Source organism: Geotrypetes seraphini, chromosome 1, assembly GCF_902459505.1.
Source record: "Geotrypetes seraphini chromosome 1, aGeoSer1.1, whole genome shotgun sequence".
NCBI classification, from domain to species: domain Eukaryota; kingdom Metazoa; phylum Chordata; class Amphibia; order Gymnophiona; family Dermophiidae; genus Geotrypetes; species Geotrypetes seraphini.
Window position 1 is genome coordinate 148,905,312 of NC_047084.1, and position 17,702 is coordinate 148,923,013.

The 17,702-nt window shown below is 47.2% G+C and overlaps 1 protein-coding gene across 7 annotated transcripts in view; it reads right to left on the reverse strand.

The window, feature by feature from the left end:
- Nucleotides 1-17,702, reverse strand: part of INPP4B (inositol polyphosphate-4-phosphatase type II B) — an 812,760-nt gene that overhangs the window by 331,681 nt on the left and 463,377 nt on the right. For all 7 annotated transcript variants that reach the window (XM_033939865.1, XM_033939855.1, XM_033939874.1 and 4 more), the window contains one exon: nt 13,417-13,521. In XM_033939865.1, the coding sequence (XP_033795756.1) occupies nt 13,417-13,521 (105 nt within the window). The remainder of the gene's footprint in view (nt 1-13,416; nt 13,522-17,702) is intronic.

Sequence of the window (17,702 nt, forward strand, 5' to 3'; positions counted from 1 at the left end):
CGAACAGCCGGGACTTACATTGCCTATACACTAACGCTAGGAGCCTAAGGGCTAAAATGGGAGAGCTGGAAGTCTTAGCCAGCAAAAAGGGCCTAGACATAATTGGAGTCATAGAAACGTGGTGGACTGATGACAATAAATGGGATGTGGCTTTACCAGGGTTCAAACTCTACAGGAGAGATAGGTCACACAAAAAGGGAGGAGGAATAGCGCTATATATAAAAGATTCCATACCTTCAACCAGGATGGAAACAACAGTAAGGGCGGATGACTTGGAATCACTATGGGTTAAGCTACAAGGAGGAACTGGAGCAGACATAAAATTGGGTTTGTACTATCGCCCACCTGGACAAACGGAAGAAATCGACCAGGATCTGGAGGCTGAACTGAGGCAGGTATGCAAAAGCGGAAGTGTAGTGGTGATGGGGGACTTCAACCACCCGGGAATAGACTGGAGCATCGGGCACTCAAACTGCATGAGGGAGACCAAATTCCTGGAGGTCACGAGGGACTGTTTCATGGAACAGCTGGTCACGGAACCAACACGGGGAGATGCCACTCTTGACCTAATCTTCAACGGACTAGGGGGACCCGCTAAGGAGGTGGCGGTACTAGCCCCACTAGGAAACAGCGATCCAGTACAAACTAGAATTTGGAACATCCAAGGTGAAAAGAACTACAACGACGGCACTCAACTTCAAAAAAGGGAATTATGAGGCCATGAGGAAAATGGTGGGAAAGAAGCTCAACGACGACACAAGGAAGATGGAGTCTGTAAAAAAAGCCTGGACCCTACTCAAGGGCACGGTGCACGAAGCACAGAACCTGTGCATCCCCAAGTTCAAGAAAGGGTGCAAAAAAAAATAGAACAAAAAACCCAGTGTGGATAACAAATGCAGTGAAAAAGGCGATAAGTGACAAGAAAGCATCGTTCAAAAAATGGAAAAAGGACCAAACAGATGACAACCAAAAGGAGCATAAAAAAACACCAAAAGGAGTGTCACCGAGTGGTTAGGAAAGCAAAAAGAGAATATGAAGAGAGACTGGCGGGGGAAGCGACAAACTTCAAATCATTCTTCAGGTACGTTAAGGGGTAGCAACCAGCAAGGGAGGAAGTGGGACCCTTGGATGATGGAGACAGAAAGGGAGTGGTAAAAGAGGAAAAGGAGATAGCTGACAGGTTAAATGAATTCTTCACGTCAGTTTTCACGAGGGAGGACACAACTAACATTCCGGAACCCGAAGAGATCGTAAAAGGAGATCAGGATGAAAATCTGGTCCAACTAGAGGTGAGCAAGGTAGATGTCCTCAGGCACATAGACAGGCTAAAGAGCGACAAATCGCCAGGTCCGGACAGCATTCACCCAAGGGTACTCAAGGAACTAAGGAACGAAATAGCTGAGCCACTTCGACAAATATGCAACCTATCCTTAAAAACTGGAGAGATTCCAGAGGACTGGAAAATAGCAAAAGTCACGCCCATCTTCAAGAAAGGCTCAAGGGGAGACCCAGGAAACTACAGGCCGGTGAGCTTGACCTCAGTCCCGGGAAAGATAATGGAAGCGCTGATTAAAGACAGCATCTGGGAACACATCGAAAACAATGGGCAGCTAATGTCAAGCCAGCATGGTTTCTGCAAGGGCAGGTCATGCCTCATGAACTTATTACACTTCTTTGAGGGGGTGAATAGCCAGATGGATAAAGGGGAATCCATAGACATCATTTACCTTGACTTCCAAAAAGCCTTCGACAAGGTGCCACACGAAAGACTGCTAAGGAAGCTATGGAACTACGGGGTGCAAGGGGAGGTCCACTGATGGATCAAAAACTGGCTGGCGGGCAGGAAACAGAGGGTTGGAGTAAAGGGCCATTACTCAGACTGGCAATGGGTCACGAGCGGAGTTCCACAGGGGTCGGTGCTGGGACCGCTCCTGTTCAACATATTCATTAACGACCTGGAGGCGGGAACAAAATGTGAGGTCATTAAATTTGCGGACGACACCAAACTATACAGCAGGGTCAAAAACACAGAGGACTGCGAAGATCTCCAAAAAGATCTGACAACGCTGGAAGAGTGGGCCAAAAAGTGGCAAATGAGCTTCAACATAGGGAAATGCAAGGTCATGCATGTAGGGGAAAAAGAACCCGATGTTCACTTACAAAATGGGGGGATCACAGCTAGGGGTGAGCAACCTTGAAAGAGACCTGGGAGTGATGGTAGACACATCATTGAAAGCGTCGGTGCAGTGCGCCACAGCCTCAAGGAAGGCAAACAAAATGTTGGGTATCATTAAGAAGGGTATCACGGCCAGGACGAAGGAAGTCATCCTGCCACTTTATTGTGCAATGGTGCGCACGCACCTGGAGTACTATGTCCAGTACTGGTCGCCGTACCTCAAGAAGGACATGGCGGTACTTGAGAGAGTCCAGAGAAGAGCAACTAAGCTAATAAAGGGCATGGAGGACCTCTCAAATACTGACAGACTGAAGAAGCTGGGGCTTTTCTCCCTGTAAAAGCGGAGACTTAGAGGGGACATGATAGAAACCTTCAAGATCATGAAGGGCATAGAAAGAGTAGACAGGGACAGATTTTTCAAATTACGGGGAACCACAAGTACAAGGGGGCACTCAGAGAAATTGAAAGGGGAGAGGTTTAGAACAAACGCCAGGAAGTTCTTTTTCACCCAGAGGGTGGTGGATACATGGAACGCGCTACCGGAGGATGTAATAAGCAGGAGCACGCTACAGGGCTTCAAAGAAGGTTTGGATAGGTACCTGGAAGACAAAGGGATTGAGGGGTATAGATAGGAGTAGAGGTAGGTTATAGGGATAGGATTAGAGGTAAGTTATAAAATTAGTCGGGGACTACTATTCAGGCAATAAGCCTGATGGGCCGCCGTGGGAGCGGACCGCAGGGCATGATGGACCTCTGGTCTGTCTCAGTGGAGGCAACTTCTTATGTTCTTATGTCCTCTCCACCCCCCCTGGAGCATACCAGGTATGATTTACGGCACCCGCCGGTGCCCCAAGCTGCCCTGTCCTGCCTTTTTACAGACTCAAAATATTCATGATTTTTTTAAATTCGCGGGGGTTCCTGGAACGGAACTCCCGCAAATTTCGGGGGAGTTCTGTAAATACCTAAAACAGGCAAACTTCACAGAGAGTCTTTAAATCCTTTCTGTACTGGATCCCCAACATGGTCCGTGTTTCAGCTTGAAAAAGCCTTCCTCAGGTGTGTATAGATAAAATCCAGCAGATGGCGCCAGTGTACTGGTAAAAAAACCTAAAAGTAATGCTCTCAATCCATGATTAAAAGCTTGTGTGTTGCCTAGGTCAAACGAACACAGCCATCTCTGTGAAGTTTGCCTCATGTTTTAGCTATTTATATATATATATATATATATATGCTTTTATCATTTATATGTTTGCAATAAATTGATTGTCTCTGCGGCTGATGTGTGGTGTCTCTTCCCCACTCTTTTTGTCTTGGCCCAGCAAGAAGAGGAGGCCGATCTTCGGGCACCAGCACCAACGCACAGGACATGCCGGTGCCGAGGCCCAGATGACAGTAAAAAGTGGCGGGGGTGTGTGTGTGTGTGCCAGATCGCGGCGGGGGGATGGGTGCCGAATCGCAGGGGGGGTGCTGGATCGCAGGGGGGGGCCTTCGGGGGGAGCAATGCCGGTTCTTGTGGGGGGGGGGGATAGAGCAGCGCCGCTGGCCTTGGGGGGTGGGAACGTATCAAAGCGAGTTTCCATTATTTCCTATGGGGAAACTCGCTTTGATATACGAGTATTTTGGTTTACGAGCATGCTTCTGGAACGAATTATGCTCGTAAACCAAGGTACTACTGTACTTTGTTCAATTTCCCTCCCGTAAAAGGTTGTAAAAGTAAGAAATTTCTCAATCATGTCCTAGCATTCCAGGCAGCTTCTCATGAAAAGGAATTTCATTCCTTGCTGCTTTCCGCTGATGAAGCTATAAACCTATTTTTTTCTAATCTAATGCTTGACTTTATATATCGAATATATATTGAATATATATATTCAAGGAAAGCTCGACTCGGTTTACAATATTTAAGTTATCGAATAAAAAACCAGAAAAGAATAAGACTAAGTTTGGTAAAGTTAATTTTCAAAGTGTTTAGCAAATAAAGTCGTTTTTCAGGATTTGCGAAAAGGTTGAAGTGAGCCGGAACTCCTTAAAAGAAGTGGAAGGTCGTTCCACAGTTGAGATGGCTTAAAAATCAAAGAGTGACTGAAAAACTTAACTCCCTTAATCCCTTTTTTGGAAGGAAGAAATAATTTGAAATGTTGATCACCTCTTGCAACAGAAGATCTATAAACATTCCAGGATAGAGGAAGGAGAGGAGTAAAAATACCATGTAAAATTTTAAAAACAACACAGGCAACACTTAAATTGAACTCTAAAACAAACTGGGAGCCAATGAAGACTTTGAAGCAACGGCGTCACGTGATCAAATTTACGTTTCCCAAAAAATCAATTTCGCAGCAGTATTTTGAATTAATTGCAATCTGTAGAGCAGGGGTAGGGAACTCCGGTCCTCGAGAGCCGTATTCCAGTCGGGTTTTCAGGATTTCCCCAGTGAATATGCATTGAAAGAGGTGCATGCACATAGATCTCATGCATAGTCATTGGGGAAATCCTGAAAACCCGACTGGAATACGGCTCTCGAGGACCGGAGTTCCCTACCCCTGCTGTAGAGGCATGTTTTTGTAACACCAAGGTAAATAACATTGCAGTAGTCGAGACAAGATAAAATAATTGACTGGACTAAGGTGGAAAAGTAACAATGATGAAAGAGATGTCCTTAAATATTTGACTAATTAATCCACTCTTTCTAGGTAATATGTCATAATTGATAATTTTTTGTAAACCGCATAGAACTTTTAGTAATGTGGTTTTGTAATGTAATAAGTGGCCAGGAATGGCTTCTGGCTGGTTAAATAGTACGATTCAGCGTGAGATGGCCATTGAATATTAGTCCATAGCGGCTAGCTCCGTCACCGGCTATGTCATGTATTTACTGGCTAACCAGCTTTCGCAGCCAAACAGACCTGCAGAAATACTACGCTTATATTTGGCTGTTACAACTTAGCCGGCCAGGCGATGAATATTTGATTTAACCGGCTATGTTTCCAGTGGCCAAAAAACCCCTGGAAATTTTCAATGCCTGTCACCAGATACGGCCCGACCTTGATAGCCAGGCTGCCTCCCACGGTCTGAATACCGGGCCCCAAGTCTCTACCCGAGGTAATGGATGTTGAGAATGACACGGTGACAAAATTCATCACCGTTCCCGTCCCCGCGGATAACCACGGGAAACCATCTTCATGTCATTCTTTAAGGAGAGAGGGAAGAATCAGAGTATGAATGGCCACAACCACTGACCCGCAAGCTTTGCTTTGAAGGATGTAGAAGGATTGAGATTGAAATAGACACTAAAGAATGACAATCTCTGGTATCCAGAGCAGATCTTGTGATGTCATAATGTCTCATTCCACCAGTGCCTAAGAGCCAATCACATCAGTGATGTCACAATGGCTTCATTATCCTTGGCTCCCATAAGAATCAGAGTATGAATGGCCACAACCACTGACCCGCAAGCTTTGCTTTGAAGAATGCTGGTGTAGAAGGACTGAGGTTGAAATAGACACTAGAAAATGACATGGGATTATTTCCCGCGGTTATCTGCGAGGACGGGAACGGTGACTAATTTTGTCACCGTGTCATTCTCTAGTTTAAATGACTTCCATTAATAAGCAGAAGGGGCAACGGAATTCGATCACATCACTCCTCTTCTGAAATCAGCCCATAGGTTCCCGATTGCCTATAGATCAACATACTTAATTCTGCTGTTGGTTTCCAAAATATGACAAACTCACACCCCATTTTTCCTGGACTGTTGGCTAATATCTTATATCTTGAACCCTTCGCTCTCTTCGGCAAAATCTTTTAGTCACTCATGACACTTATCGGCACCAGACCTACCCTTCAGGATGCCCTTCTGACCTCCCTTCAAATGAAAGCTTCCCTGGATAGATTCAAAATGGCACTTAAGGCTTTTTTGCTCACCAGCGCATTTGATTTAATCACTTCCTTTATTCAAAGGTTTGCGAGAGCTACTTGCTACTTTTATGAGTGGCTACATAGAGACTCTCCAATGAAGCTGGCCTGTGTACATAAGAACATAAGAATAACCTTACTGGGTCACACCAAAGGTCCATCTAACCCATTAGCCCGTTCTCACGGTGACCAATCCAGGTCCCTAGTACCTGGCCAAAACCCAAAGAGTAGCAACATTCCAGCATCTCAAAGAAGAGCAAGATTCCGGAACCCCAATGAGAGCAACATTCCAGAGCTGAGATTGTGATGTCATAATGCCTCATTCCACAGTGCCTGAGAGCCAACCTCATCAGTGATGTTACAATGGCTTAATTGTCCTATACTTGGCTCACATAAAAGCATAAGAACGGCCATACTTGGTCAGACCAATAGTCTATCAAGCCCAATAGCCCGTTCTCATGGTGGCCAATCCAGGTCACTAGTACCTGGCCAAAACCCAAGGAGTAGCAATATTCCAGCATCTCAAAGAAGAGAAAGATTCCGGAACCCCCAATGAGATCAACATTCCAGAGCTGAGATTGTGATGTCATAATGCCTCATTCTACAGAGCCAAACTCATCAGTGATGTTACAATGGCTTCACTGTCCTAAACTCAAGGAGTAGCAACATTTCATGCTACCAATCCATGGCAAGCAGAGGCTGCCCCTATGTCTTAATAACAGACTATGGACTTTTCCTCCAGGAATTTGTCCAAACCTTTCTTAAAACCAGCTTCCTACTCTTCTTTCCTATCAATTGTTGTATTTCATCATAGTTTGTTAATCTCTGTTCCCCTCTTAACCCTCTATTTTTTTTTTCTCTCTCTCTCTCTCCATTTGATTTGCTATGTTGTACGCTGCTCAGATGTTCTCGACGGGCGGTATATCAAGAATTAAATAAACTTGAAACCAGCAGCAGCTGGATTTGAACCAGACTTACCTGGTTATCAGCCCAATGCTCCAACACCTCCGGGGTTATCCTTAACCCCCTTAGCGAGAGGTCGCCTTGCACAGCGTTCAAGATGTAAGAATCATTAGTCAACATGATGCTCTTTTAATTTCAGTAGGAATTTGTCTCCCACTGTCTTCCATAACTAACGTGATGGTATCTGATGATACCAGAAACATTTGCATAATGAATAAGGATGAAAAATTAAATCCAAGGCACAAGAGTTCCCTGAGCCAACTGGAGGTTATTTAGTCTGTCAGCGTGAGACATAACAACATTAGTTCTGCTCCGTTACAGTATAGCTCCAAATCCATGTACTTACATTACAACTTTACTGTCATGTGTTAGGTTTTGAGTAATCTGCCATTACGCAAACCATTCAACGACGGTAGGAGAGAACCAAAGGCTGAGGATACAATGGGTGAACAAATCGTGGGGGGGAAGCTACCGTATTTCCCCATGTATAGGCCCCAGGAAATGCCGATTTAGGTTTTAAAACTCTTAGATAAGCCGCCCCATGTTACTAGCCGCGGCTTATCTATGCGTTTTAAAACCTAAAGCGGCCTATACAATGGGGCGGCCTATTCATCCCTCCCCCTCCCAGTAAATACCATCGCCGGCTGCCTCCTCCCTCGTCACGGCCAGCAGGGCGGGGCAGGAGCATTCTTTTCAGCATCCAGCCGGCGCTGCACTACTTCCTCAATGCCTGCGTCAGTTCTCGCGGGACGATGTGTGTTTCCATGCTACAACCACTGCAATGAACCACCCAGTCCAAGATACTCTACCTGTCATGCCTGAGCGTTCGCTCCAAGGCATCGTAAGGGCATGCAGTAACATGGGAATGATGTGGGAGCAAGGCCTTCATGAAACACAGTCGGACAAAGATACAAAGGGGCTCATTTTCAAAGCATTTTGACATGCAAAGTACCAGGGTAACCTATGGTACTTTGCGAGTCTAAGAGCTTTGAAAATGAGCCCCAAAGTGAAACAAATGCCCCTTTATTGAACAAAGCTGAACCCTGTTACCTCACAGGCACAGTAAATAAAGAATAATGTCTCTAAGTTCAAAGGCAAACTCTACCCAGTCCTCAAATCCACAGTACATCCAGCTGCATGCAAGGCTCCACAAACACGGGCTTGGTTTCAACTAGAGAATGACACGGTGACAAAATTCATCACTTTTCCCGTCCCCGTGGATAACTGCGGTAAACAATCTTCATGTCATTCTTTAAGGAGAGAGGGAAGAATCAGAGTATGAATGGCCACAACCACTGCCCCACAAGCTTTGCTTTGAAGAATGCTGGTGTAGAAGGACTGAGGTTGAAACAGACACTAAAGAATGACAGTCTCTGGTATCCAGAGCAGATATTGTGATGTCATAATGCCTCATTCCACCAGTGCCTAAGAGGCAATCACATCAGTGATGTCACAATGGCTTCATTATCCTTGGCTCACATAAGAATCAGAGTATGAATGGCCACAACCACTGACCCACAAGCTTTGCTTTGAAGAATGCTGGTGTAGAAGGACTGAGGTTGAAATAGACACTAGAAAATGACATGGGATTATTTCCTGCGGTTATCCGCGGGGACGGGAACGGTGATGAATATTGTCACTGTGTCATTCTCTAGTTTCAACTAGACCTTCTAAAGAGGATTATTGAAGAGCCAACGTTAAAGCTTGGCTTACCTTAGCTGTCTTCTAGCGTGGTATCTCGCAAACCTTTTGAAGCCAGGGCACACTAAACTCGGGGCTGCGTCTGGAAGGCACAGAGGTCGACATGATGATGTCACACACATGTGTGATGTCATCTTGCTGACGTCCATACGTGTGGAGGCCCTCCAGATGGTTCCCTCAGCACGCTATTACAACACAAGTGGGGGGAGGGGGGCCAAGCGGCGGAGAGGCGCCGGCAAGGAGGCGAGGCACCAGCTGACTGCCTACAGGACATGCCTCTCACTGTGAGAGGTGCATCCTTTAGGCAGTCGGCGCCTCTCCTCCTCGCCAGCGTCTCGCGGCACACCCGGAATCTTGCCGCGGCACACTAGTGTGTCAGGGCACAGTTTGCGATACACTGTTCTAGTGACTTACACATAAGCAGGGGAGACCCAAACTACAGGGCAACTTCCCTTCTCCTTGGGCCTCTAACCTCGGCGCCCCCTTGATCTGCCCCACCAGAGGGTTTTTACTTTCTGCTCCCTGTTGAGCCCCACTCCTCTGGCTAGACACCCTAACATTCCTAGGTTTACATCGGCTCTTTTTCAGCCTCTGGTTCCTCAAGTTAGCGCCACCTGCTGGAAGGCAGCTTAACAGCCACATCGGTGAAGGAGTGTTTCGATTATGGCCCTAAATCCCGGCAATCACATGTGTATAAAGCATGACTGGATAAAATCCCATTTTAGAAAGACAGTACTAACCTGTGGAGTTCCTAGCCACGTTTAGGCAAAAAGAGGGTGCAGATTGGGCAGTCTGTAAGTGGTTTAGGGCAGGCAGAACTTTTACACATCTATTCTCTTTATCAATAAGGGGAAGAAACGTGCATACCCCAACACCTCGACATCAAGATTTAGACCTGCACTAACCCATGAACTAGTTATGGTAATTGTTGGTGTCAGAGGGAGGAAAGGCTACCCTCGTAGGGGCCAACTTTTCAAAATGATTATGGGTGCTAAACCCAATGGAAATCACCTTTCACTGGACAGTCAAAGAGGTTGCTCAATAGGGAAGCATTCACAGCACCCCATAAAGGGAAGCACTCTATATGGGTTGCTCTATAAGAGGTTGCTCAATAGGGAAGCACTCACAGCACCCCATAAAGGGAAGCACTCTATATGGGTTGCTCTATAAGAGGTTGCTCAATAGGGAAGCACTCACAGCACCCCATTTAGGGAAGCACTCTATATGGGTTGCTCTATAAGAGGTTGCTCAATAGGGAAGCACTCACAGCACCCAATATAGGGAAGCACTCTATATGGGTTGCTCTATAAGAGGTTTCTCAATAGGGAAGCACTCACAACACCCCATATAGGAAAGCACTCTATATGGGTTACTCTATAAGAGGTTTCTCAATAGGGAAGCACTCACAGCACCCCATATAGGGAAGCACTCTATATGGGTTGCTCTATAAGAGGTTTCTCAATAGGGAAGCACTCACTGCACCCCATATAGGGAAGCACTCTATATGGGTTGCTCTATAAGAGGTTTCTCAATAGGGAAGCACTCACTGCACCCCATATAGGGAAGCACTCTATATGGGTTGCTCTATAAGAGGTTTCTCAATAGGGAAGCACTCACAGCACCCCATATAGGAAAGCACTTTATATGGGTTACTCTATAAGAGGTTTCTCAATAGGGAAGCACTCACAACACCCCATATAGGGAAGCACTCTATATGGGTTGCTCTATAAGAGGTTTCTCAATAGGGAAGCACTCACTGCACCCCATATAGGGAAGCACTCTATATGGGTTGCTCTATAAGAGGTTTCTCAATAGGGAAGCACTCACAGCACCCCATATAGGAAAGCACTCTATATGGGTTACTTTATAAGAGGTTTCTCAATAGGGAAGCACTCACAGCACCGCATATAGGGAAGCACTCTATATGGGTTGCTCTATAAGAGGTTTCTCAATAGGGAAGCACTCACTGCACCCCATATAGGGAAGCACTCTATATGGGTTGCTCTATAAGAGGTTGCTCAATAGGGAAGCACTCACAGCACCCCATATTGCTGGCTCCTATGGCTGCATTTACCTCCTGCCCAAACTGCCGCCTCGCCATAACTTGTTCACGATCCCATTCCCCCAATCTGATTACCAGGCCCCCCCACCAGCAGACTCCTCTCGATTAATAGCTCACTCCCCCAATCAGAAGATCCAGGCTGCCCAGGAGAAGTAAGAGGAGCGACTCCAGATGAGGGCACCGATGATCAGAAGGGGGAATCAGACTGGGGTACTGCTATTCGAGGGGTGTCTGCTTCGGGGGCAGCAGCTAATCAAGAGGGGGGATTGTTTGTCGATGGGATATCTGGACACATATATAGTTCCTACTCTGTCAGATTTTTCTGACTGTCCTCTTGAAATCTGCTTTATTGTAAACTGTCTTGATGTTATTTGAAAGGCGATTTATCAAATGCTTAATAGACAAAATTAAATTAAACTAAGCTGCCATTTTGCAATTCAAGTGGCAGCATACAGATATGTAAGCCCCTGAGCTTTCCTCATATACATTTTCAACGTTTAGGTTTGTAAAATTAATCTTCCCTCTAAATGCGGAAAGCACCTTAACCTACATGTGTGGCGCCTCACTTATATGTTTTTGCCCAGCGGCAGAAGACGCGCTCACCTGCCATGTCAAAAGAGCTGGAGCAGTGGAATCAATTCTAGAGAAAAGCCATACCCGGGAGCAGCAGCCGGGTCTCGCAGAGTTGTTGGCGATATTCAGAAGGGAACCGCCGCCCCCCCCCAACTAAGTGCATAGGCGCCTAGTGCCATCAGCCAAAATGGGCATTTGGTGGGTTTTCAACCCAGATGCCGGGTCCATGCTGGCTCCTCAGCTCTCAAGGACCCAGAGCAGAGAGGGTCCAAAACTCCCACCCCCTCTCTTAGCAAGCTGCGGCACGAGGTACATGGATGCTCCTGCACCAGCTATCTGGTGCAATCCAAACATGTAACCGATAGATTAGGGGCCAAAGAATCCATCCCTACCGATTTTGAACAAAATCAACGAGTTTTGAGGCAGAATTTAAGCTTTGAAGAAAGATCGATAAAAATCCAAGATGGCCGCTGCCAGCAAATTCGCGCCAAAAATGGCAAAAATAAAGACATTCCAACAATAAAACTGAGCGAGTTTGGATCTGGGGAGATGGGCAACCTGAACCCTATCCTCAAAAACCCTAAAACATCTGTTTTACAAACTACCCCCAATTCTCCCATCTAATATAATAAAACCCTAAGCCGCGCATGCGCACTCCCACTGCGTGCGCCTGTTTTCCGTGAGCTGTAGGGACCCGCAGGGAGTGTGCATGCGCGCTTAGGGTTCTGTTTTTCGGTCTGGCCTGCTCCCTGCTCGCCTTGCCGTATTGTATTTTTTAGTTGAAAGACACGGCGGTGGCTCCTCTCACGATCCCCGCCTGCGTTGGACTTCTCCACTTTTTTTCTTGTTTTTTGTGTGTTAAGTGAATGAGTGGGTCTTTGTATGAGTGCAGTGGGTAGACCTGGTAGTGTCTAGGTAGGTTCCCTTCTATGGTTTCCAATAGGGCATAATTTATTAATAAAATTAGGGGATAAGTATGCCCCTGAATTAGCAGCTGTTGAGAGGAGCAGGTTTCTGAATGTTGTGTCTTTTGAACCACACGCAATTCATGCTCTCTCCACAATCGTAGTTTGGCGCTGTTTGTGAGGACGCCTCACCCTCCATCCACTCTTACTATCACAGTGAGCCAGCTGGAACGGAAACTGGTTTAGCCCAAGGATGTAAAACTGGTATGACATCTTTTTGTGATGATTAGACACCATTTACTCTATTTTATTGGAATATATACCATAAATAATAAAGAGGGGGATGGGGTTATTTTATTGTGTATAATATAATAATGGAGATGGGGGTGGGGTATAGGGTTATATATATATACCTTTTGTTATTCTTATCAGATATACAAGTGATGTTTTCATGTACAGTGGTACCTTAGATTACGAGCATAATCCATTCCAGGAGCATGCTCGTAATCCAAAATGCTCGTTTATCAAAGCGAGTTTCCCCATAGGAAATAATGGAAACTCGCTTTGATGCGTTCCCCGCCCCCCCCCCCGAGAACCGGCATTGCTTCCCTCGAAGGCCCCCCCCCTGCGATCCGGCACCCCCCCTGCCTCGAACTGGCACCCCCCACCACGATCCGACCCCCCCCACCACAATTGGGCACCCCCCCCGCCATGATACGACATCCCCCCCAACACATTTGGGCACCCCCCCGCCGCTTCTTACCCTCATCTGGGCACTCTTGAAAATCGGCCGGGGGGGGTTCGGATCGTGGCGGGGGGATGCCCAATCATGTTGGGGGGGTCGGATCGTGGCGGGGGGGGTGCCGGTTCGAGGCAGGGGGGAAGCCGGATCGCAGGGGCGGGTGCCGGATTGCGGGGGGAGGGGGGGGTGCTCGTAAATCGAGCCGTGCTTGGTTTCCGAGGCACCGATTTTGCAAATGTTTTGCTTGCCTTGCAAAACACTTGCAAACAGGTGCACTCGTAAACCGAGGTACCACTGTATATGTATGGTTTAATTTGTACACTTGTTAAGAGATTAAAAATGAATAAAGAAGAGAAAAGAAAACACACAAAAACCAGGTATTTACCTTTGGCCCCGTTATGGTGCACACGCATCCTTTGTAAATGTAAGTTTACTGGAACAAATTCTAGTGCCTTTTCCCCTTTGCTACAGCTTGATTTGAAAGATGAACCTAGGAAGAAAGAAAAAGAAGAGTTTCATAAGCTCTAGGCAGATGTGTTGCAGTCTTAAGCACAGTGCTTTTAATTGGAGACGGGATAATCGCGCGCCGACAATCCAGCGCCGACAATTCGGCGGAAGACAGAAGCGCGCGGGGGAAAAAATAATTTTTAAAGAGCTCCGACGGGGGGGTTTGGGGTGGCAACCCCCCCACTTTATTGGTCAGTGTTTGCGCTGCCGTTGCGGGGGGGGGTGGTGGGAGGTGAAACCCCCCACATTATAGAGAAAACGGAACTTTTCCCGAAAAAATCAGAAAAAGTTCCGTTTTCGCTATCATGGAGGTTTCCAACCCCCCGAGCCCCCCCCTCCAACAGCAGCGCGAACACTAACCAATAAAGTGGGGGGGGGGGGTTGCCACCCTAAACCCCCCCATCGGACCTCTTTAAAAATTACTTTTTCCCCCGCGCGCTTCTGTCTTGCGACGAATTGTCGGCGCTGGATTGTCAGCGTGCTGACGTCTATGAACCCTTTTAATTATTAAAGGACAAATTCTATGCGAAGCGTCCAAATGTTAGGTGCCTATTTAGGCACTGTTCAGCGCCATTCAAGTAAAATTGGGTGCTGTTTAGTGAATCACGCTGAGCGGCCCCTATTTTGGAGGCGCCCATTATATAGGCCAGCTCTAGGCATAACTAAAAGTTAGGCGTCCATGCGAGCGCTCAAGCACGCTTAAGAGCAGCGATTCTGTAAGAAGACGCCTAACACATAGCCACGCCCACGCCTAACAGCATAGCGCCTATTTTTTTTTGTCGGACGCCTAAATTTTTAAGCGCTTTCTTGATAGGCGCCTATGTTTCAATCAGTGCTAATCAAAAAGCTTAATTGAACTTGTTATTCAATTTAGATAGGCGCCAAACTAGTTGAGCACCTCTGAAATAGGTGCTTAACTTTAGGCGCTGGTTACAGAATTTGGGCCTAAGTTTCCTTTAGTCTCAGCCGACACCTTTGGACTTGCAAGTTAAATTAAACTGAATAAGCCAGGCACCTTCATTTGCAACAGCATGGGTTCCCACTTATCCTATTGCTTTCATACAGAATGACACGGGGACAAATTTTTCCCCGTCCCCACGGGAACTCATTTTCCCGTTCTGGCGAGTTCTTTTCTTTTCCCTGCCCCATTCCTGTAAACCAGAGTCCTGATCCTGGAACGGAATTCCAGGTCCTCCGCATGGCAGAATACAGAATCGGTCACTCAGCCACCGGGCTGTTCCCCCTTCAGCCTCTTTTAATGAGCATTTGACGTTTAAGTAAATGAAAAAGACTTCCTAAGTGCCTCTCAGCATGTATCTCTATCGCGGCCCACATGGAGGTTTTTAAGGCACAGTAAAAACTTATGTTTTAAAATGCCAGCTCTGCTTCCCACTGGCTAAAATGGGCACTCAGCATGATGGAAATGATGCCATATTTAACACAGAATGTGGCTGATTCGCAGTATCGGAATAGCTGCATTACTGCCTGAATATCTCGGGGTTATTTACTTGAAAGGACCAAACCTGCCCGTCAGGATCATCTGCAGCTAGCATGAAGAATACAGTAAACTAAACTAAAACTAAACCTTAAGTTTGTATACCGCATCATCTCCATAAAGATAGAGCTCGGCACGGTTTACAGGTAATTCAATAAATGAGGGAAGGACATAATAAGAAATTAGAGGTTAAGAAGAGGATAGATAGCTTTACTTTTTGGAGAAAAAGTGTAGTTACTTACCTGTAACGTAGGTTCTCCGTGGACAGCAGGATAGTCAGCCACATATGGGTGTTGTCCCAACAGCTCCCAATTTGCGGATAAGCTCTCCAATAGCTCAGAGAGATTTTTTTTTTCTCTGAGCACGTGCAGTGCCCGGGCCCCACTGGGCATGCCCGAGCCCTACCCATTTCCTCCTGCTTCCCCCTAATCCCCAGGATGTTCCTAGCTGTGGCCGGGTCGGCCGTATGGGGAGGCGGGTGGGTTGTGTGGCTGACTATCCTGCTGTCCACGGAGAACCTACGTTACAGGTAAGTAACTACACTTTCTCCTAGGACAAGCAGGATGAGTCAGCCACATATGGGTGACTCCCTAGCCGAGGGATGTACCGACTGGACCTGCGCCTTAGCGCTTTGTGCATCCCTCGCCTGGCTGTGGAGGCCGAGCCGGGCAGGGTAATCAGGCAAAGCAGGTGAAGTTGTGGAACCAAGGTTTTAGATAAAGTGCTGTGTTAACTGAGCAATAATACTCACAGAACAGTGAATTGGTCAATGACAATCAATGAACAGTGAGAAACCAACTGGCCAACATGACCATTCGTACTTGCATGTGAGAATTCATACTTGCCTATTCCACATTCAGTCTAGGCAGGAGTGCTGGAAGACCTACTTAACTCACAGAACAGCGAAACTGGTCAATGTCAATCAATGAACAGTGAGAAAACCAACTGGTCAACAGTGACAATTCGTACTTGCATATGAGAATTCATACTTGCCTATTCCACATCCAGACTAGACAGGATTGCTGGAAGACCTACTTAACTCACAGAACAGTGAAACTGGTCAATGACAATCAATGAACAGTGAGAAAACCAACTGGTCAACAGTGACAATTCGTACTTGCATATGAGAATTCATACTTGCCTATTCCACATCCAGACTAGATAGGATTGCTGGAAGACCTACTTAACTCACAGAACAGCGAAACTGGTCAATGACAATCAATGAACAGTGAGAAACCAACTGGTCAACAGTGACAATTCGTACTTGCATGTGAGAATTCATACTTGCCTATTCCACATTCAGTCTAGGCAGGAATGCTGGAAGACCTGCTTAATCAATATTTATAACACCCTACTTGATCAGTGTTTGTAGATATTTATAACACCCTACTTGATCAGTGTTTGTCAAGGCTGTGCTAGTGATTGCTGTCCCTCCCGGGAGGGAAGAGCCACTTCCAAGACTGCTCGGCTGAATGCATTTGGAGCGTGGAATGCTATGTCGAGGCAGTAGTGCTTGGTGAAGGTGTGCATGGAGGACCAAGTGGCTGCATCGCAGATGTCCCCTATTGGTGTGTGGTGCAGATGAGCCGTTGTGGTGGCTATGGTTCTGCGCTGGTGGGCGTTGGCTCCCACCTGCGGTTGATGCTGCGCTTTTCTATAGGTGATGGGGATGCACTCTTATATCCAGCGCGAGCGCCTGAGTTTGGTGGCCAGAAGTCCTGGTCTGTTTTGGTCGTAGGAGACGAACAATTGAGGCTTGTCGAATCTGCTGCATAGTCAGGGCCCGCACACAGTCCAGGAGGTGTTGCTGAGGTGGCTGTGTGCCTCCCTGTGGGGAGATGTAGAGTGCCGGGAGGCACGCTGAAGCCACCTTCGGCAAGATAGGATTGCTGGGGTGGGTTCTGGGTACCACCCTGTTCTCATGGAGGAGTGTGTCGGCCGACACGATGGTCAGGGTTTTCCCGGCCAGGAATACGGGATCTGCCTCCCCCAAAGGTTTGAAGGGGTCGAGGTGAGCTGATGCGGCACCAAGTTGAGGTCCCATCCGGGCGGTGGTGGTCTGACCGGTGGGTGCAGATTGGACAGTCCCTTCATGAAATTTTGTGATTACTGGATGCCTCGACACTGGTTTGTTGTCTAGGCCAGCGTGGTATGCCGTGATTGCACTTAGATGGACCTTGATGGAAGTGGGTTTTAGGTCCCCCTGAGATAAGCTCAGTATGTACTGCAGGATGTCCGGTATGGGGCAGTTGTAGGGGTCTCGCTGCGTGTCTGTGCACTGGTAGCGGAACCTTCTCCCTTTCAACCCATAGCGTTTTCTGGTTGAAGGTCTTCTGGCTACCATAAGAGTGTGCTCCACGTCTTGTGGTAGGTTCATCCTCTCATCATCCATGCGGTCAGGGCTAAGGAACGCAGGTCATGGTGGAGGGTAAGGTTCCCGCGTTGTGTAATGAGAACTGCACTGATCGGGAGGGGGGAGAGGTGGGTGAACTGCTATCCCTTGCCGGAACGGGAACCATGGTTGCAGGGGCCCGAACAGGGCAATCATGATCACCGTTGCTCTGTCCTGAAGAATCTTCTGCAGGACTTAGGGTGTGGCGGGTAGGCATATAAGAGTCCGTGGTTCCAACTCACAGACAGGCCGTCGGGGCTGAGACGGCGATGGGTTG